General features: G+C 40.3%; 2 protein-coding genes across 2 annotated transcripts in view; one reads left to right on the top strand and one right to left on the bottom strand.

Moving 5' to 3' along the window:
- Positions 1–9,353, bottom strand: part of slc30a7 (solute carrier family 30 member 7) — a 37,554-nt gene extending 28,201 nt beyond the window's left edge. The window contains exons 1-5 of the mRNA XM_066692643.1: positions 9,196–9,353; positions 8,439–8,540; positions 3,119–3,232; positions 2,456–2,543; positions 2,183–2,312 (exon numbers count right to left, since the gene is read on the bottom strand). Coding sequence (XP_066548740.1) covers positions 2,183–2,312; positions 2,456–2,543; positions 3,119–3,232; positions 8,439–8,540; positions 9,196–9,275 — 514 coding nt within the window. The 5' untranslated portion in view covers positions 9,276–9,353. The remainder of the gene's footprint in view (positions 1–2,182; positions 2,313–2,455; positions 2,544–3,118; positions 3,233–8,438; positions 8,541–9,195) is intronic.
- Positions 9,354–9,890: 537 nt separating this feature from the next.
- On the top strand, positions 9,891–16,538 carry extl2 (exostosin-like glycosyltransferase 2). Its single transcript, XM_066692644.1, has 4 exons — positions 9,891–10,104; positions 11,394–11,809; positions 12,210–12,280; positions 14,164–16,538. The coding sequence occupies exons 1-4, from the start codon at positions 9,926–9,928 to the stop codon at positions 14,647–14,649; spliced, it is 1,152 nt and encodes a 383-aa protein (XP_066548741.1). The 5' UTR covers positions 9,891–9,925; the 3' UTR covers positions 14,650–16,538.
- The last annotated feature ends 6,595 nt before the right edge of the window (positions 16,539–23,133 follow it).

Below are 23,133 nucleotides of genomic sequence, written 5' to 3'. Positions count from 1 at the left end.
AAGAACTTGTGACCATAACGAAAAACGGACCGGGTCTTTAGAAATGGTGGAGGTTGAAAATAATGTAATCACAGCAATTCTGAGTGTTACTGATGAAACAACAGGTTGCTAACTATTGTCACAAACACATAAGAAGTTATATACCAATAAATCATGAAAAATATAACCTCTATACAGGCAAACGTGTTAGACTGCATTACAATGTACACTGACGGTAGTTTGTTTTGAGTTCATTTGATTTTAAGGCATGTCAAACTATGTCAAACTTTAAAAAATGAAATAGATGTTTTGAGCATTCAATCAATTGCAGATCTGCAAACCAAGACTTTTGGTGGATCTAGAAATACACACAATGTAATGTAATGCTTTTTTGTCAATTATTTTAGTCGATTTAACTTTGCTGCAATATATGAGAACACCCCACACAATGCCTCTTGTTATGCGACCATGAACCGTGAACCAAGTCTCATACTGGGTCCACTGGTTCAAATTATCTGTGACTGCTGGGTCCAGTGACCACACCGCAAAAACACACAACCATACAGCCTGTTGACCTGGTCATAGCATGAAAATGCACTCTAGATTGACATATTGTTTGCGTTTCCCTCTTGATTACTTGTTCTTGGTAGTAAGTCCGAATCCTTGTTACAACCAATAACCCAGTAAACAGGAAGGAAAGTAGCAAAACAGGGAAATTATTGAACTTTTACAAACACATCCAGAATATTGGTCCTCTCCCAAATCCACAAGCTTCTGTAGTGTCTCATTCCCTAGGCTACAACACTCTTGCCGGCATTCTCTGTTTTCTCTGTGAACGGGTACATCCTGCAATTTGCCGGCAATCAAAGCCAGTGTGAATTGGGGGTGCAACAGGAAAAAAGCAGGCAAACGTTGCCTGCATTTTGCTGGCATTTCAGTGTCAAGGGGGCAATACAGATCATATAGATGCAGGCATTTTTCTTGTACTGTAACTGTATTCACTCATGAGTGGATGAGAGTTTTGGTGGCGTTTCTGCTAACCTTTCGAAGTTGCGTACACGTCAGAATTTGTACATAAGCATTTCTAAAACCACAATGTCGCATTGGATAGATAAATGATTGCATCAACTTTAATGTCAAGTGGATGCATTATCCTGGAAAAGGGGAAATGTTCACAAACAGGGATGTAAACACATTTGTGCAGATTATTTGAGGGAAATAAATCTTGTGTGTATGAAACCCCCAGACAGACAGCACTGGGTGCATCTGCAAACATGACAACTGTGCTGCCGACATCTGTAAACTGAGATTAAAACCATGTCTGCAACTGGCAAGGGCAGGCCAGTTAACCCTCTGAGCCTGGGGAGATGTACTTATTAAGGTCTAATCCCAGTCTCTCAGACAGCGCAGCCTGGAACAAGAGCAAACCTTAAAAGAGTATTTTCAGATGTCTCACATGTCAGAGCATGCCATTCCCAAGACACTTCTTAATGTGTTATTTTTAGAAATCAAAATTTGGCCCAGTGCACAGTATCTTATAACTAATGTACTGTAGTCGTACCCTTCATTTGAACCCGTTCTTCACCTGTTCATTTAGTCTAAAATTATAGTTTATTAAAATATACTTATCAATCATATATTTGGGAGGTTTACTGAACACCAAGTCATTCCTAACAGGTCGACGTAAATACTGACAGTTGTTCAAGACCATGGGTCGTCATCAGCTCCTAGTTACTGGCACCCCAATGTGAACACCATTGACTTCCCTGCAATCTTTCCTTCTACAGGTACTTGCCAAGATAAAAGAAGCTTTTTTTTTTTTTAAATAAAATAAATCAAGTTTAATCAACGCCTTTAACTAGGGGTCTTCAACCCTAAACCCAGAGAGCACCAATTCAGCCGGCTATAAAGGTCATCAACTTTTGAAAGATTTGGAAACATTTCATTCTGATTCATGTAGCAGTTGTTTAGGTCAATTCAATACAATTGGAACGAACAACAGAACAGCCTTCAGCCTCGAAGTACCAGAGTTCCTTTAAACTAGCGACTTTCCTCGATATATGTTGAGTCTTAAGAAACTGGCAATTTAGGTTTTGAGTTATAAAACAGACTGGATTGGCAATAGGGTTGGAGACCACTTCCCTTAACGACACCATTTACCATAATGCCCCAAAATGCACCACAAGGCCCAGGCAGTCCTCACCTTCCCCTCCATGAGAATGGCCATGTCCGCCGTGCTGGAACACAAAGATGCCGACCAGGTTGACGAGCAGTCCAGCCACAGACACGGGCAGGAGTCTGTCGTGATGCACGTCAGGTGGTTCGAGCGCTCTCTGGAAGGACAATACCAGAGCACTGAGTGACAATACCATGCTCATCCACATACACCAGCTTCGAGGAGTATCTGCTGGAGCCATTGAGCATAACCCTGCTGGATCTGAATTTGGAGTATTTCTTTGATTTGAGCCTAGCCTACCTCCACTCCCTCGGAGAAGATGAAGAAAGCGGTGAAGATAAGGAAGAGACCGTTCACAAAACCAGCCAGCACCTCAGCTCTCACATACCTGCAGGACAGAGCGCAGACAGAGGGTGAGCAATGGCTGGGGAGGAGCAAGAGGCCTATTCACGAGGGTACTGTTCAGAATTAGGGTGATTGCAAACAGCACCTCATGAACACGTCAGTTACCATTCTACAAACACACAGACAGGCTGTAGTCAACCTTTGTTTTACATGGTAATATAAGTTAATACACCCTGCAAAGAGCATCTCTTATTGTACAGGAGATGATAGATTATACAATCTGGGCAAGAGGACCGCTAAACTGCACACATACTGCGCGAAACGTAAGAGAAGACAATTATCCGTGATAGAAGTGATATGAGCAGCTGCAAGCAAGCATGTTGTTTTCTATACTCCCATATTGAGATATATACATACATCTTAAATTTCAGTAATTACCTGCATAAAAGAACATCAGTCATATAATCTCTACGCAGTTTTCCTTAAATGTTAGAAAAATTTATTCGTAAAGAATAAAAGCATACATTTCAGAATTACAGAAGCAAATGGATTCACTTGCCATGACAATTAGACAAACACAAAACCCATCAACTGTCTTTTCCCACAGCTTTCCCTTACCCATATGAGAAGGCATCGTTTGACCTCCACCTGGAGATGACTGAAGCTGCTAGTCCTGCCAAGAGGGCCGTGCAGTCAAAGAACATGTGGAAAGAATCGGATATTAGCCCCAAGCTGCAAAACAACAAGACAGAGTTAACTTAGACAGTACTCTCATTGCATACTGGGACGAGGGTGTTGCCTCATGCTGCGTTTATAACTAATGCATCACAATACACATCAGGTCAGATATTTAACCCCTTAAATCCCAAAAGAAGCATGTTAAACACAGTGCTGCCTATATTCATAAAACATTTAGGCCTACTTATGTTTATTAAGAAACCATAACGTTCTAAAGGGGCACACATCTTTCAGCTTTGTCCTCAAGAAACTGTTACGAAGTTCTTAGGTTCATTTATTTATTTTTTCTAATGTTCTTGCATATTCATTTTTAAGAAGTTTAATATGTTACAAAAGAAAGCAAACAAATTTGAGGAATATAAATAAAGGCTAATTAATTACTTTAATAATAGTCTTTGCAATTCAGTTAAACATCACATTTTAAACTAATTGTATTATTGTGAAGTAAACCATGCAAATCAAACCATGGGCTTTTAAATAAACAAGCTCATAGTTTGATTGTATTTAACCACAATGAAAGAACTTTGTTAATGAGATGTATCCACAAATAAAAGGTTAAACATTCGAAGTATCCAGAGATTGTCTGTCTTGTCCCCCCCCTAAAAAATTTTGTGTAAATAGTGTGGTGGTTGCTGTCAGTGGCGTAAGTTTGGTTTCAGAACTGGTGGGACAAACACAGAGACACTTCAGATTTTTTGTTTTTTACAAGCGTTATGCCGAAAATGATTGAACAGCAATCAGGCCCAAAGACTTAAGTTAATTTGCTCCCTGCATTACAGGCCCAGAACTAGACAGAGATTAAGCTTCTGATCCACAAGAGATGGCAAGAAACCACAGCTTGAATCCTATCCTGAGAAACCAGGGAGATTGGGATAGAAACAGCATAATCCACAAGCCTCTATTAATGAATTGCCCGTCAACTTGTGAGACAGTAACCACACTATTACATGACCTTGTCTAGTGAATTGAAGCCGGGCATGAAATAGGTTTTATAAAGAAAATAAATATATATAAACCCCTATGAAAGGAGAAGTTTACATCAGCATTCTCTTGGTATTCCTGATTTGATGTTGTGGGTGTATTATTGCATGTGATCTGCATGATGTCATGCTAAATCTGCTTAGACTGCAATTTGCCCAGCAAGCTTCATGCTTCTGCAAAAACAGCTTTCAACACAAGCCGAAAATAAGTGTGTGTGATCATCATTTATGACATACGCAACAAAGCACCAGTGAAATGCTGATTACGATGCATCACATTTAAATTCTCTTAATAGAATTACATATATAAATACATAATTCTGACTGTCAATAGATTTTAGTTCTCAAAATTAACCCCCCATCATGCATCCCCCCAATCAGTTCTCGTTACGATTTTCTGACATTTCCCTTTGATTTATTGGGCGCACTAGAACAGCTTTTACTCAACATCAAAGGAATTGTGCAAAACGCAACTTCAATACGCAACTTGGATTTACAGCCAGGGAGAAATGTACATAAGAAGAAAATGCAAACTATTACTAAAAAGATTGTCCATATTTTGTCACTGACAAGATTAACACAGATACACAAGGCAGTGCCTACCAACACACTTCTGTAAAATTATGCTCAGGAGCTCCAACCTGAGACAGGAATGCCAAACAAGCACAGAATAACACTTTACATTGGATTTCACATCCAATAGCTACACATTAAACTGACATCACATATTCAGCGCAACTAATTCTAGAGCTATCTCGAGAACTGTGCGATTTCTTATTTGTTAATCATATATACAGAAATGACTGTACCTGTAACACAGCAGCCTATTAAACTGGGCTATTGCTTGCTATTGTGCACTTTATTAAACTATGCTCCTGCGTATTTTTATCACTTCTTTCATTTTACTGAAACTTCTGCCTTTACTTCCATTTAGGACATACCTGGCACTTAACTGTATTGAGTCTGCACTTGTTAGCTCATTGTACTAGGATGTATGCTTATTGTATTTCGTACCGATTGTATTACTGAACTTTTCGACTGCTTTAAAATGTTTCTTCTGGGGATACTCCTGAGACAGTTTGGTGCTTAGCTTCTTCCTCATTCCTTTGATTGTATAATAATAATAGGTAACTGCAAAACTGGGTATTTGTATATTTCTGCATATATGCTTATGAACATATGTTTATGTATGTGTGAATATATGTATGTATGTATATATATATAATTATCATAACATATTCCTGTTTTGTTTTAGGGGTGTGGAGGATGTTGGGAATTTGTATTTTGTTTTTTGTTTTTTATTTTGCAATAACATGAAATGGAAAAGACAAATGTACATCATTGTAATGCGTATTGTCTTCATTCTTTAAAAAAAAAAAAAAAAAAAAAAAGCTTAAATAAATGTTTATGTAAACTTCAAGTCGGCCTGGATAAGCAGATCTGCTAAGAAATAAATAACTTCAAACACACAAGACCTTGCTAGCCCACTATAATTTATTTAGCTCTTGCCAACAGCAGATGGTACAGATAGTAAAAAACCTATTGCCAGGCAGAGAATCTAAATCTGTTATAAAAAGTAAGGGCGGTGTAATACGACTTGATCAAATGAAGAATAAGTTTGAGTGGGATTTCGATAAAGGCCTCTCCCTCAACAAGGACACATCCTGTAGCTGTTGCCAGATCAAATAGAGGCTTTTGCCACAAAACCAGCTGTGCATGATGGCAGGGAATTCTGGAAGTGCCATTGGGGTTGGGTGGAAAAGGCTGAACTGGAGGTATCCCAGGTTTACAAAGCAGTGTGCAAGACTGTGTTGGTCACTGAGAGCTAGCCATCTCCAGTCTGACACAAAAGCCCTATGGTTTGCTCAGGGTGGTAGTAAGAGAGGCAGACAGTCACATCACCAGGAGAGACTGGTATGGTCTTCATCTTCAGATAATGGTGCAGGGAATCGTGTCAAGGGAACCAGTATAAATAATACATGTCAAAGCAGAACAGGCCAAGATAACAAAAAGAGGGAACCGATAGGCCATACTAAATTTAAACGAGAGACACTGTGGTATTATCAGACCCCCAAAATTAAATTTCTAGCAGAATCATAGAAACCATAGCAAAGTAGTCTCTAAAAAGTCAATGAACAAACACATTTTGTCGAAGCAAACATTATGAGCACTCACTGGCATTAGTTCTGCATTTAACTTTCTATTAAGGTCTGTGAATAACCCTGTGAACCTGCGAATACAAAAAGTATACTTGGGTCAATATAGTGTAATAGCAGAATACTATACTTAATATACAGAATACTACTTTTTCACAAGGGTATTTTGCCAAAGTTAATTTTATTTTTGTTATTTATTTTACCATTTTTGTGTGTATACCACCTGGGCAAGAATCCAGGTGAGAGAGGACTTCTGAATTAAACAAACCTACTGTTGTGCTCTGCTCTCCGCTCACAGCCACACTACAGATCAGTTTCAAGACAACAAGACAGTTCATTACATGCAGGTAACTAAAATGTCCACTATAATTACACTATGGGAGGAATAGAACTAGATGAACTAGTGAGGAGTCTACGTGGACTCCTCGGTCTTTCTCCATCCAAACAATGTGAGAAGCAATAAAAAAGGCAAAAAGGATGCTAGGGTATATTGTTAAAAGTATAGAATTGAGAACAAGGGCAGTAACGTTAAGACTGTATAACACACTAGTTAGAGCTCATCTGGATACTGTGTACAGTTCTGGGCTCCACACTTCAAGAAAGATATCGCTGCTCTAGAGCAACCAGACTTATTCCAGGTCTGAAGGGAATGTCCTACTGAGAGACTGAGGGAACTGAACCTTTTCACCCTGGAACAGAGGAGACTACGTGGGGACTTGATTCAAGTCTTCAAAATCATGAAAGGCATCGACCACATCAAACCAGAAGAGCTTTTCCAGATCAGCAGGGACACATACCCAGGGACACAAATGGAAATTGGGCTTCAAGGCATTCAAGACAGAAAACAGGAGACACTTCTTCACACAGAGAGTCGTCACAATCAGAACAAACTCCACAGGGCAGTGAAAAGTCGATTATGAATTGAAAATCAACAGGATGTTTTAGAGATTTTCATTGAGGAAACAATGACAGCAGTGACAGGCGTGGGTCACAGCAGACTGGACATATTCTCACACCTCCCCACATCACTAGTGTTTGGTTGTTGCTGTTTCTTCAGAGTTGTATTCTTACTATTTTACCTGGTTAGTGTTAAAATGTATTTTCATTTAATTGCGTTGTTCTGCAAAGTTAATACTTTTTATATACATTCATTTATTAACTAAAAAAACATACTATTTTATTTAGAAAAAATATTACTAAACATTCATGTTATTTATTGTTTGTTATTGATTGTTATAAACTATGTTTTAGCTCACGTTTTATTTTGCATGTAAATATTTGTTTGAGGTCATAACACTTAGTTTACACCTCCAACCCCCATCTTTTGCAGTGTCCTCTTATTGAAAGCTCAGATATGGTAACCCTAACTGGCTCTGGTTCTCTCAACTCATTATCAGTGGAGCAGTAACTTTAGCTAATGAGTTAAATGGGGCTTAATGTACAGTGTTAAAGATGCACTGCAGTCATGCTGGGGGGCTGTGTACCCATTCTTTATTTTTTTATATTAAGGGGACCCTATTTTGTGCACTAATACCATTACCTTTGCACTGAACAAATGCTCAGAGATGCATCAACTTTGAAGCACTTGTGTGGGTGAGGCAAGTGGAGAAGTTGTCTAAATTGTCTATTGTGTAAACGGCAATAAAATACAACTGTTGTCTATTGCCTTAATGTCAATTTAAAAATAATGTTGTCACTAGCAAACGGTAGCAAATGTGCTGGTCAATTTTTTCTGGATTGTTATGAATGGCCCAGCTTATCCTTTTAATATGCATCAATCTTAGCTTGCAGAGTGAGCTTTTAAAACCCATTTTACAAACAAATCTTAAAGGGGAAGTATGACCCCGGACCCCACCTTGCAGATGTCGGCCCCTCTGTAATAATCATGTAATCATGTAATCATGCCCCCCCCCTGCATGGCCACTGTCGTACCAGCCCCCGCCGCCGCTCCGTCAGTCCATAAACATGCGTAATACGCTTAGACCTACGTGGCATATCCTGTGTTGTAAAGCGAGATGCGCCTGGGAAACTTTTTTTCCTCTCTCCTTCTTTCGTTTCTCTTACCTGTTACTCCATATCCCGTAGAGCAACTCCACAAACGCGAAGGACAGATTCAGACACAGGAAAAAGAACAGGTTCCGTGAGGTTTTGTCCGAAAGAATAGACCTGTAACACACGAAACAGACATGTAAAGGAAGTCCCTGAAAACAAACACGTGAACGCAAGACTGGAGAGGGTAGTTTAACACACTGAATCACAAGCAGCTCACACTTCGGGAGACAGACCGCTACACCTTATTATGGAAATAGCTAAATGAATGAAAGCTGAATAAAACAAATGAACACCAGCTAAAACAAATCGGGATGTACTGACCAAAAGCACATACAGTACCGGTAAATGGATACAATTCAAACTAAAACAAAAGCGTGGCCATTTCCGTGCTGCTAATGTCATGCAAATGGTGCATATATGAAGTGTTTCCTAAAAATCCCAGTGCTCTTGCATTTCGGGAGTGCTGATTTAAGTTGCCACTGCTGTTCATCTCTCTTAAGGTTTATCGTCGTGATCTACGAGAACACCCATCTGGTTACGGTCAAATTCAAGGTATCCAGATATGTCCCCACAAGATGAAATCCCCAGCAGAGACTCCGATTTCCCTGCCGGTGCGCGTCACCTTTACTAGGCCTCGCAAATTGTGGGCCACGGCTCCCCCACGGAGGAGTTCCATACCCGGATACAGCACCACTACAAGACCGCAGCGCCGGGTTAGAGAAACCCAGTGCCTCCAACACAACGTTTACACAAACCCCCTTTCGTTTACCTAAACCATCCCGAGATCTTGCCCAGCAGGTTGAATTTGGTAGGCTTGTATTCGTCATCTTTGATCGAGAGAGGTAACATTGTCTCGGCCCCCACACGGATCCCCGGCAGTGGAGCCCGCACTGACTGGACGGATCTCTGGAGTGACTCGCTGCCGGCTGACGGGTAATGCCACTTCCGCGCAGAAGAGGGCGCTGATGGATAGACGCAGTCTCCCCTACTTGCAACGCTTATTGCCGACTTTGATACAATAATGACATAAATCAGTATATCCACTGCCAGACAGAGACATCTTATTTTAGCCTATTCAGAACAGACACCCTAACCTCCCTAAAAAAAAAAGACCAGAGTGTATGCAGATGTGTTCACCCATTTTGTCTATAACTAAGGTTAAAGTAAAGCAAGTTAACTGTATGTCTTTATGTACGTCTGTGGACATCGGTGCATTTATTTATGTTATGCCTATTAGTTGCATTGCATTTAGCTGTGCACAAGTTTTTTCCACCTTTGGGAAGTACTATCAAAAGATAGGATTTGATCAAATCATTAGTAATTGACCTTACTTTGGAGTACATCTGCTCGCATCAGCAGACAGCAGACGTATGCGAGGCAGCTGGTGCAATATGTACGTATGCATATATTAGCATACTCAAAACCTGTATTTCCAATGCCCCACTCCGCGTCACGGCAGCCGTTGCCCGCTTCAGGGTGAAGGATCCCAAAGTTGCCAAATGACGCAGGTCTGCGCTGCTCCGCCATTGGGATCGCTACACCTCGGCAGAGATGCGCAGAACTGCGGACATCTGCGCTACAACGCGACACGAAAGTTGCGCACGGTTTTACGTGTTGACGGCAGATCCCATTCAATGAGAAAGCGTCCGACTGCATCCAGCCCATGCTTTGAAATGAGGTAATTGTGCTGCTGTTTGGCTTTATCTTGATTTCTCGTTTAAGTTGGGAGTACTAGGTGGGTTGTGAGGTATTCCTGCAAAACTTAAACATGGAAAAAATAAAAATCTAACAAGAATACCCTGCAAATGCATACAGGGATTAGTATTTTCTGCGTTTACTAGTGACAGATCTTTTCATTTCGTTCGCATAGTTCTGACAAACAAGCGTTAGGCTATACAATAATACGACGACTGGACATTAATATTCTTTTTACAAGAAACCTCTCAACTTTCGCCAAAAGTGCAATGTTGTCGTCGGTATAGTGCATACGGACAGGCTGCCGAGGACGTGTTATCACCGCGTACTTCTTTGCAAGTTTATAAAGCTGACCGAACATCCACCATATTGGTCGCGTAATGAAGTTGTTGCGCAGTTTTACGCAGTTCTGCGGAATTCCACCGATACCACTGGCGGAGTGCGACCAAGGTGTATAAATCGGTGGGCCAGGGAACTCCTCGCTTAGTTATCACTACTACCAAAGGACATGGGACGAATACACAATGTGATTTGTTAATTATTCATGTATTCCCTAGTCATGTCTGTTTTAAAAAGTAATGTTTGCAGTCTGGCTAATACAAAAATATTATTTATAAGATTTTAATCTCGCCGTGCTGCTTCACTAGACCGTGTACACTGAATGTAAATAAAAAAACGTCCAGTTTCACCACAGACAGTTAAACACCACCCAGTGTTTCTATGCATTGGGCGTTACTCATTTAAACAAATTTATAATTTAGAAACCAGTTGAAATGACTAATTAATCCATCTGAAAACGCCCGCACGGTTTGGCTGTTACTGCCAATCAGCAGACATTACTGAAGAGGAATTGTTCCTCGAAGCAACATATATGAATTACCTAGATACGTTTTAATTAATACTGTATGAATATTATCTATATGTACACAGGTCATTGCCATATCAAAATGAGTAGCCTTGCAATAAAGATAATACAACTGCTACAATTGCTCTGTATATGTAATAACATCCTACCTGCCAAAGGAACATCGTGGCAACAATTGAGATTAAGTGTAAAGATACACAAGGTCTTCAAATCCGTGTGAATAGCATTGTAAAATGAACTAGCTAATTAGCTATCCCATGGGATTCTTGTTTGCATGCATGAATTGGCTGCAATAACTTAAAGGTCTCTAAATGTCCTGTGTACTGATAGTTGTGTGTGTGTTCTGTGTGGACAAAGTGTAACATTTTTATTAAGGGTCTAATTTCTCCCATTTTCTCACCGACTAGGATCTGTTATCGTGCCTGCAAGATGCACAGATCCAAACGCATTTACCTGCTGGTGCCCATCCTCCTGCTGGTGGGGGCGACTCTGACGGCCCTGCTCCCTGCCTCGGAGGAACGAGGGGCGGAGGTCCTCCGGAGAGGCAGCCTGCTCCGGTCACGGCAAGGCTCTCCCCGGGACTCCTTTACCATCGTCATGCAGACCTACAACCGCACCGACATCCTGCTCAAGCTGCTCAATCACTACCAGGCCATGCCCCAGCTGCACAAGATCATAATCGTCTGGAACAGCCTGGGTGAAAAGGTGCCCCGGGAGCTGTGGGAAGCTTTGGGCCCACACCCTGTGCCCGTGGTTTTCAAAGAGCAGGAGGTCAACCTCATGAGGAACAGGCTGCAGCTTTTTCCAGAGCAGGAAACTGAAGGTGAAACTGGCAGTTTGAACAACTGGGCACTGGGAGTGGGACAGTGAAGGTGGAGGTTTTCACATTGATCGATCTCCCCTGCACAGCTGATATTTTTACCCTTGAAATGTTGTATACATGTACAATGCTGTACTATAGAGCTTTGAATCGTGGTTGCCCGTGGCAGAGGGCTCTGCACAATTAATTTCTAAAACTGAACACATCAGGGCAATACGGCATATTTCCACAGTCTACATCTCAGCCTTGTTCATACAAGTGCAGTAGGGGTAAGACGTATTCATTAACTATGGCCAGTTACAACCAGGAAAATCTAAAATTAAAAACAATGGCCAAATAATTGTAAAGGGATCGATTTGCTTCAGAAGCTCTTTGTGTAATTGCTGTTTTGTTCTGTTCGCAGCTGTTTTAATGCTGGATGATGACACCCTGATCAGCACTCCTGATATTGACTTTGCCTTTTCTGTCTGGAAGGTAATTGATCATGTTTTATCATAAGATTTTTTTTTTTTCACAGAATTCCAATTATGTGAACCTTTGAATAATATATGAAAGAAAAAAAAACTTGATGGTGGAATTTTATATTGTACTTACCAGAATCCTAGGAGGAAAAGAGTGAATATTTCTGATGGTTGGTTCTGAGCGGCCTAACCTCAACCTCAAACGCCTCTGAGACGTACTGGAATGGCTCATCAGAGAAAGACTACAAAGCCCAACATAGTCGCTACAGTAGAAGTTGCACTGCAAGAGGGATGCCTCCATGTTCTTCTGAACATCTCTCACACATTATTCAGATACTACTAATAATAATTACAATAATTGAAACTAATCCCATTAAATTAACCTGCTTGTTGTTTATTGGTAATTATAGTATACAGTACAGATTTAGTTTTTCTTCATATTCAATATTATTATATTTCTAAGCAGAAGTAATCTTACATCACATCATTTTTTATATACAATTACCAGAGTACAAGGGTACAGCAATGTCCCCCCATCTGGGATTGAACCCACAGCCTTCCGCTCAGGAGTCCTAACCACTGCGCTTGGTGCTAAATCACATTGGGTTTGTAATATTAGAACTAACAAAGCCTGTTGACTGTGCCAACATTGAAATGTATATTATCACTATCAAAAGTGCTTTCCCTAATGCAATTAATGTTATCAATATGTTTGTGTTTGGAACCACTGTTGATGTTGGTAGGCTCTCAAAATCCAAGGCCTTTCAGATCTTTAAAATAAAACACATTGCAGTATTTTAGCTGTGTAAACAGGAACATTTTTGTCTATCAGGACAATGGTTAATGATAGGAAACAATACACAGTTGTTTTAGTATATATGGGATCTTATCTTGGTCCGTGTGAATGTTTACTTTAGGTAAGAGGCTATACAGATAATATAGTTCCTTCCCTTGACCAAGTACATTTCAGAAATGTGATCTAGTGTGTAAAAGCATAATCTCTAACGGGTTTTCCAACATTTTGAGCATTCTTGTAGTACGGATACAGTGCTGTATGATTTTCATGTTTGCACTACGTGCGTTTCAATTCACCTCGGCCTGTCCGTGTTGCACCCATACATCTAAACTTGGCTGTCTGCGTTTGCATTACATTGTCGTTAGGTACAGCTACCCCAGGAAGTGAATGTGAGAAGCCAAAGGTCAAACGGCATTCAGGGACACTTGCCATTTTGGGATTTAGTGCCAGCAGTAGCGTTTGGTTTATAAACAAAGAGATTGAAAGAAGCCTTGTTGCCTATTGTTAACAGCCTTATTGATTCTAATCTGCTTATCATAAATGGATTGATCCTGTATGGCACTTTCTGACCATACTTTAATGCTCAAATTTCATAATTTTCCTAAGGTCAAGACAGATTCTTTCTTAGGAAACGTTTCTATCGCATCTCTTGGATCGATTGCATCCGCCATTATTGTAGCTACAATTTAAAAAAATAGTAATGTTGTGCCTGGCTACTTTAGGGAAAGTAACGGTACTTCCACCTAGACTAGTTTAGGACTCGGCGGGTGCGGGTGAAACTAGTTTTGGTACAGTGGGAGGTGACCCCCAGCAACAGCCTGGACTCAAACGGACAGGCCAAGGTGCACCTAAACAGTGGAAGACGATTGAAAACAGACAATTTTTGTCGACTTAATAGCATTTTGACAAGCTATGAGACCAAAAGCACAAGTAAGAATGGTCAGAAAATGAAGCAGTGATGTGACACTTCCCTCAAATTCCATCACAAATCAAAATCAATCCATAACAGTAATAGGTTGTACTTGGCCTGCATTTTAACAAATACTGAGTGACATGAACCAGCAAATAAATCCCCCACCCTCCCTATTTCCTTCTTCCAGCAATTCCCTGATCAGATCGTGGGCTTCGTCCCACGGAAGCACGTCACAACACCCTCAGGGGTGTACAGCTATGGCAGCTTTGAGCTCCAGGACCCCGCGGCAGGGCAGGGAGACCACTACTCCATGGTGCTGGTGGGGGCTGCATTCTTCCACAAGAAATACCTGCAAGCTTTCCAGAACCAACCGCCAGAGGTGCACAGACTGATCGACGACACGCAGAACTGTGACGACATCGCCGTCAACTTCCTGGTGGCCCAGCACACCCAGAAGCCTGCGGGGGTCTTCGTGAAGCCAGTGGACTTCCGTAACCTGGAGAAGGACGCCGCCAGTGGGTACCAGGGCATGTGGCACCGGGCCCATCACCTCCTGCAACGCTCTTACTGCCTCAACCGGCTGGCGCAGATCTATGGTCAGATGCCCCTGCGTTACACCAACATCATGATCTCACAGTTTGGCTTCCCCAGCTACGGCAACCACCGAGCCTAGAACAAAGACCAAGGAGGTGCAAGGTTTAGACACTGGAGTGGGGGCTTTTCTTATTCCAAGTGGTATGTTTTTCTTTAAATTGATTGTGGGGGGCTTGGTTAGGATTCAGCTGGCACACTTCTTTTCAGATACCCCAGTTGAATCCTTTGCATACCGCTCAATTGAAAGCAAGCTGTAAAAATCTGGTAGTATTTAAAGCTATTTGTTATTTTTTCAGGGGAGTAAAATGACGGGAAATGGTTCTTCCTGGTAGCAAATTGATTTGGTCCTTATGGGTTATTTTGCTATATACAAGGAGTATGCCTAAACCTCTCCACTCATTCAGTTTGTGGTTCTTTGGTCAGCTACTCCACTAAAATACTTATAATTATTTTCACTATTCCAAAATAACTTTAGTTCTGTTTATTACAGTGTTTAATGGATCCAGAACACATAGGATGAACAGAAAGTGATACCTCATAGTCTTCTCATTTGTGTAAGACAAATTGTTCTAGGGTTGCAATTTAAACAGAAGAGAACTACAAATATGAGGCCTGATTCTGTGACAGTATGGAATAATGTGAGTTTCTTTTGCACTATTTCCTTAAGGGGAAAAAAACTAAAAGAGCTTCTGAATAAAGTGTAAAGCCACACACAACGTATGCCTCTTTCCCTTCAGTATACCTACTGAAGAAGAAGAAAAATCATGCATCTTTCTTCTCCAAAATACATCAAACTCTGAACTTAAGAGTGATATATGTAGTGCAAAAAGGATTTTTTGTATATACACGGGTTCTGGAGCCAAAGTGTAGTTTTTTTTTTGTTCAATGCACTTGTTTTTGTTTTATTGTAACAAATCAGGGGTGTGCTTTAGGTTTATTTCAGAGTTTATCCTTTTGTGTCACTAGAGGGCAGCAGGACCACACTCTCCTTGCTGTCAGACAGTGCACTCGAGCAAGTGTGATGTATAAAGTTAATCCACTAAGCATGGATTTATACAGCCGATTTGCAAACCCAGTACTTCCTGCCCATGCTTTTGTTATACCATTTAGTCATTTAGTAAACCATTTAGTTCACTTTTTATGTTAATTTCATAACATGGTGTGTATTCAACAAACATTTACTGTTTATGTTGCTTCCAAATCAACAGGTTATTTATTACTTTCTGGGAATAACTGTAGAAATGCTCAAAGTGCCTGAAGCAGACACATTGATGTGCCTAGGCCAGATATGTTCAGATATCACCCAGTAAGTGGACATACTTTTTAATAGTGAAGGTTACTCAACCACAACCTTCTGTTTCTTTTTTTTAAATTATATCTTACTTGAGCTTAATTTACTGAAATAATTGAGCAACTTGCACATTCTTTTCCCTAGGCCTTTAATAGCTGATGATTTGAGAGATGTACTGTACCCAATATAGCAGACCGAAGCCCTGAGAAGCGTAATATCAATCTAGTTAATCGGTGCAATGGCTTAGAATATTTGTATACATTTTATTTTTAAGATTTTTAATACTTTACAGTGTTACAGGATTTGCAAGTCAGAGTGCAAAGTTATTTACTTACTTATGGTAAATTCAATTCCTTTTTCTCCCTGGAAATTTTTCTAAGATTGCCCTTGAGAAATCACCTTTGCTGAGTAAAGACCCTATTTACACTTTTGTAGGCTGCTGTTACCAGAAAATCAATATAACAACACACTTCCATGTTGCACATGACCCAAAAGAAACAGTCTTTTACCCGAGGCTTTGTCACTGCACGTCTATGTTGTGTTTTGTTACTTTGTTTTTTCTTATTGTTGCAGGGAATATGGGTATGTTTTATTGGGGAAAAACTTTTATTTTTATTTTTATCTCCTGTGCTTCTAAAAACAATGAATGAATAAAGAGATTAATTACCTATACAAAAAGCATGTACTGTATTAATACCAAACCACAGTCAAGTTGTCATTGAAAGGAGGAAGAGTGGTAACTTACACCATATACTTAACAAGATCTATGATCTAATGAAAGTGTAACCAGAAATATATACAGAGGAATGGACAGTTCTTACAATGGACAACCGTTTTCCAGTACAATTAACCTGCAGCTCCTCTGTTCCCCAACAAAAGTGCAGAGAGATGGCAGGGTTTCCTGTAGAAATGTTCGTAGGCAAGGTGGGGGGCATATGTTTGGCCAGGCGGGCCACCTGGCCTGAATAGCACTGCGAGAAACTGGATGGAATCACAGGAAGCTGCAGAGTTCAAAACTTCCCCTTTTTGTGTATGTCAGTGCAGTCTCATACTTTTATTGCTGGCATTTTGATTGCTGGTTCCCCTTATGAAGGAAAAAAAAAATTACTATACTTTCCCACCACTTGGTTATGCTAATAGGCCAAAGATGGGTTACCGGGACAAGTTGTATTTTGCATTGAATATATTCTCTCTTATTTCTGATGCCTTCTGATGCAAATGGTTAAATCCTCATGAGTCTGTTGTTTCAACATAAATAACTGCATTGTTTTTAAATATAATTCTGAAATGATTGGTTACTTCTTTTCTTAGTCTTATTCTGGGTTATGCAAAATATTAAAAATACATACAAAACATTATGTAACCCTCAGACTATACGTATACATAAACACACAAAGAATAAACACATTGATATCCAAAGATAACTCGGATTCCAGATCTGTGGCTTGTTTTTTTGTCTCAAACAGCCCAAATCATTTATTCATTCATGTATTATTTTATTTATCTATTTATTTATTAAGCTTTTTATTACTTAGAATAAAGTGTTTATTTCACTACTTCTGTGTTTTCATGATCCATGGTGATCAATTTCTTCTCTAAGTTATTATTATTCTGACAAATAATGTCATTATTCTCTGTGTTGTCTGGGAGTCCAGACAGGATCCCACCCTGCCTTTTCCATTTTAAGTTTAACATTTTTAAACTTCTCTTGTAGGTATTCACAGAGACCGACATGACATGCCCTGTGAAGCCTTTATGTCAATCCTAGCGTTTTGCCAACGATGGGGCTAATTGTTGGTCTTAGCAGTACCGTAGGTTCAGTCTGGCTATTGACCGCCACTAACACTGGCCTTAGCGTACAAGGATTTCCTTGCATAACATAGGGCTCCTTAGGCCTTATCATGCTGTTCAGTTCCCTTGGCATCAATCCCCTCAGATCTGTCGTACACCTTTGTACACTGGAGTTCCCCTTACTCCACTAACACTAACATATAAACTAACCTCCCTATCCGGGGGTCTCTGTATGTGGTCTCTGGACTCTAAACCTACCACATACAGTCTTAACACACAAACTGTACAGTCACACATTTACTTTCTATTCTCTGTACCTCTCCTCCTTCACAGGTTCACTTTTAAATTACACTCTGAGAGCCTCGAAAAATCCTGAGCCAATTTAACTATAAAGGGTGGTAGAATAAAAATACTCACCCATTTTGGTCCCAGTAGTCCTGGCTGCAGCAGATCCTGATTGTGACGCCAAGTGAAGAACCTTCCACACTGACTTTGCCAGCCTGCTGGTGGTGTATGGTGTAGCTGGCTGACAAGCACAAGGATGCTCCCAAACCTGAGCTCATGTGGGAGATTGCTGGAGCAGAAGACGTTGTGGTTGAGTTAATGATGTACTCAGCACGCGCATCTGGATGCTCACTGGTGGCCCTTGTACCAGCCAGACACCAGCTCTGGCTCTCTCAAGGCAGGGCGGCCCAGAAGGATAAACCACACCTGCTCGATGCACCCATCACTCCAGACTTCACTTTCAACCCTGCAGTGGAGGAGATGTTGGAGTACTCCAGAAAGGCCAGGGAACAGTCTGAACAGATGGCTCTGGTCCTTCCACACCAGGGGCCCCCTTCTGTGGCCCGCCAGCCCTAGCAGTGCTATGTCCTTGTGCCTGTTCCTTCCCAGCCAAGGCCTAGGCCACCTGCTGATTTGCACCACCGTCTGCAATCCAGGCCCCCCCTCCTCAGCAGACGCAACCTCATAGGAAGAAGACTGGGACACGGACACGCCCGCAGTTCCAGGACGCCCAGGGTGGCACACAGACCTCCCAGTCGCCTTCCCAGTCAGCCACTACCCGCCGCTGAGACATCGCACCTAGGACTGTGCCGGTGACAGATTTTTGGTATCAATATACCATTAAAAAATTCACCGCGGTGCTCAGTATTACAGTCACGGGGTGGGGGTGGACGTGGTTTAGTTCCACTATTCTGAATAAATAGGAGCACTCTTCTGTTTAATTGTTCAATCAAAGAGTAGAACTAGTTACTGCACAAATATAAAATAATGGTAATATTAATAAATACACAACACAAACAGAATAAAATAAAGATTTAATAGAACGATGTGTTTCGAAATTGAAAGATAACGTTGGGATATCTGAAATGAAGAAACAGTTCCCCCAACTTTCCAGGTTGCTCCTTCAGCCTTATGTGGCCATGCAAGGAGGGTGGCGAAATAAGGCTTTTCAAGTGTTTCCAGCATAAAGGTAATGTCCCATCAACCTCTGGGGGAACTGTTTCTTAATTTCAGATAACCTAGGTAGCATCTGGACATAACTGGGTACCATCATATACTGTACTGTATATGCAGTCAATTACTTCAGTAGTGACTTCACTTTAATTCCTTTCAACATAGTTTAAGCTTAGTGTTACAAATATGTTAATCTGATTATTATTATATGAAATATGGCCTTTAGGATTTTCGATCAGCACACTGCAGACACTGTGCACTGTGCTAATCAGGTGTGTGTAAGTACACTGTGGTGACTTCTCAACTGCTAAGGCTTGTGAATACTGTCCTCTTAACAGCCGATAAGAGATTTGAATCGAAAGAGAAGCATGTCGATCTCTTTTGATCCAGCGCAGCGTCCTCCATTGCAGTGGGAGTAATTGAAGAGACGGGCCGCTACTTAAGGAGCCAAATGCAAAAAGAGCCACATTGATGATTTGTGCTGAATCAGATTGTAATTCCAAGTCATTTAGCAGAGGCTTTCCAAAGCGCCCGGGGGAGAGCCTGCAGTTTAGAAATAAGAAGTGGCAATGAAGCCCTTTTGCAAGATGGGAACAGTAGGGTACAGGGCTCTGTTCATCCCTCTCTCTCTCTTTCACAGATTGTCAATCTCTCTTGCTGTATTCTTGTGGAGCCACTCTCTACACTATGCCCACCTTAACCCACGTCTCCCCAACCACAGACATGCACCCCAGGCGTGAAAAACACATTGTGAAAAGGCTGCAGCAAGTTTACCAAAATATTTATTTGGGATTAACAATCCTCCTGTATGATGCCAATGGGGCCAATGCAGCAACTTGGGAAAGCAACTCGAAGCACTTATCCCAGCCATTTATAACAGTGACTTCGAAGCTTTTTGTAATAATTAGCAAGTACAGATGTCATCTTCGCTTTAACCCTACAAGTTTGCAGCCGTAGATAATGCAATTTAACTGGGGCTGTAAAACTATTGAACATTGTTCATGTGTGGACAGACAGGGATTAAGCATACGCAGTGCCTCTGAAACCTGGCAAAGGGTTAAAGGTGAACACATAACAAGTGCACTGCAAGCCTGTCTCCATAGCTGCAGTCATGGCAACACTGTCCCAGCCTAGTAATAAATTACTCCTGCCAGTCAACAGCTAGACACGCTGCACTGCCTGCAAATATACACTCTCCTTTAATTGCCTCCTTAAGGCAATACTTAAACCTCCACCAATGTGACGTTGTCTTTAAAATCCTACCGGGTTTTTTTAATTTTAGGCTGCATTTAGTGTGACAGATACTCCTGACATATTTTTTTATAATACTGACACACATTTTCTACACTTTCTATGGAAATCAAGAAAAAGCAGTCAGTATCTGACCTATATTCTTCAAATATGATACACATTTTAAACAAATGTGTATCAAAAATGTTTATTTCAAGCAATGTTCCACACCTTTTAAGCTTTATTAAGATCTGAAATCAGTCTTTGGGTCAGGATATTCCTAGTTTCTTGGCAAATAGCTTAATTCTACTCCAGAACATTTTTGAAGCCTGTGACCAGTTGATTTTTTATTTTTATATATATTCATAATTTTCTGAATTGCGACTTTAGCCCCATTCACACTGAAATGCCCACAAAATGCAGGCAACGTTTGCCTGCTTTTTTCCTGTTGCACCTCCATTCACACTGGCTTTGAATGTTGGCAAATTGCAGGATGTACCCATTCACACAGAAAACAGAGATTGCCAGCAAGAGTGTTGTAGCATTGGCAATGAGACAAATGTAAGTCGCCCTGGATAAGAGCGTCTGCTAAATGACAAATAATGTAATGTACTTAGACGCTACAGAAGCCTGTGGATTTGGAGACACGGACCGATGAAAGTTGGATTATTAGTAAAGTAAAGTAAGTAAATGAGAAAAAGCAAGACATTACATTGTGTGTACATCTATATCTACCAATGTCTGGGTGTGCAGATCTGCAATTGATTGATTGCTCACAACAACTTTCATGTTTTAAAGTTTGACATTACTGCCTTAAAATCAAATTAAATAACTCACAACAAGCTCTTGTTAGTGTTCACTGTAATGCAGCCTAACACTTTTGCCTGTATAGAGATATTATATTTTTCATGATTTATTGGTATATAACTTCTGACATATGTGTGACAATAGTTACACTACACAGGTCACCAACCTGTTGATTCATCAATAATATTGCTGTGACTACTATTATTATTAACCTCCGCCATTTCTAACAACCTGGTCCATTTTTCATTATGGTTACATTTTCTTGTTCAAAGGTGTCTTAACCTTTTTGTGTTGTGGTCGCAAAAATGTGCCCGTATTCTGATCGGTTATGTCAGTTAGCTGATGCACGAAGTTGACGACGCAAGGACATGATGCGTCTTTTGCTGGCATTCGCTTTCCTGTTCCATTTTACACAGACCTGTTGCCGGAAAATTGCCGGCAATTAGATTAGGACCCTTGCCGGAAAAATGCTGGTATTTAAATGCAACAACCCATTCACACAGACCTTGCTGGCAACAAAATGCCACCAAAAAGACGACAATTGTTTCAGGTAATTGTTTTCAGAAAAAGCTTTTATTTCAAACCCGTGAATTTTAAATGACAACAAAGCCACAGCCAACTAAAATAAACAGATAAAGCAGCTCAAGTAGCACAACGATAAAAATATATATATATTTAAAAAAGACAGAAGATAATGTTGTACAACACAGTCTTTAACTCTAGAGCAATTTCAACCTTGTGTTATAATTTAAAGCTTTCCGAATCTTCAGTCTGTTTGAGGAGAGAACAGCTTTATAGATGAGTACTGTGGCTTTTCTGAGTGGCACAATGGAAATGTTCCCATGGTAATACTGTCAAGATGTTACAATCTCCTGCTTAACATGGAGGTGCCCAACTTGGGCTATCTTAAGAACTGTCACTATCAAGTCCTCGAAGCTGCCATCATCAAAGAAGTTCAGCGTGTGTTTACCGTCAACAGAAAACATACACCCACTTGGTAACCATGAAGAGGAGTCCTATTTACAATGAGTCTGGCATTGCTTAGTTACAACTTATCAAGACTTGGAAAAGGGAACAATGTCTTTTGATCAATGTAGTCATGCAAGCAATCAAGAATGACAAACTCAAGAACCAAATCACTGCCAAAAAGTTTCACCTATATCTGATTTCATAGCAGTCACACTGCAATATAAAAACATTATAAAAAAAATATATAAAAAAGTACTCGTACTATAGTTAACTGTAATTATTCACTTCATTATTAACATTCACTATGGTTGTATTTATAAATAGGGCATGTTGTAGCTAATGTCTCAATGGTAAAAGTAGTTTTTGTCCTGGGGCTAGAATGTAACAGAACATTAAAGTTTTCACTCAAAAATATTTTATTGCTTGCAATTATTGCTTGAAATTTGCTTGCTGAGGTGGCTGCAATGTAATTGTTCTGATGCCTTCAGAGATCTATCATTTTAACTTAAAAATCAGACCTGTGACAAGCAATTCCAAATAGTTTGGTCAAATAAACAAGAACAAACATACAAAAAATAATGCAGTGAACAAAAATATGTATTTTACACACATTAAGTTACGATATGTAGTAATTCAGTTTCAATAAAAACCAAAAATACCCAAAGTGAATAGGACTTCCAAATACAAAGAAGAAAAAAAAGAAGAAAAACAAAACTAACCTCCTGGTTTTAAACCTTTAGGGAGAAGTTTCAGGAAAAGTTAAAATGTAATTATAACAAACAACATCCAACAGCTCACAAATAGTGACAAACTCCACCGAACTCCCCTAGTGTAGCCATAGCTATGTAGAACTGGTACCACTAATCCATCCCACTAGGTGTACACCGTTCACAGGTAAACAGTAGTATTCAAAAGAAAAACAATACATCATATATCAGTATGCATTATCATGAACAAAGAACATCTCCTCTATTAATTTAACTTGGAACTGCAAACCCTGTCTCCCTCCCAACATAG

The sequence above is a fragment of the Amia ocellicauda genome, chromosome 19 (genome assembly GCF_036373705.1).
Source record: "Amia ocellicauda isolate fAmiCal2 chromosome 19, fAmiCal2.hap1, whole genome shotgun sequence".
Taxonomy (NCBI): Eukaryota; Metazoa; Chordata; class Actinopteri; order Amiiformes; family Amiidae; genus Amia; species Amia ocellicauda.
This window is presented reverse-complemented; position numbering and strand designations above follow the sequence as displayed.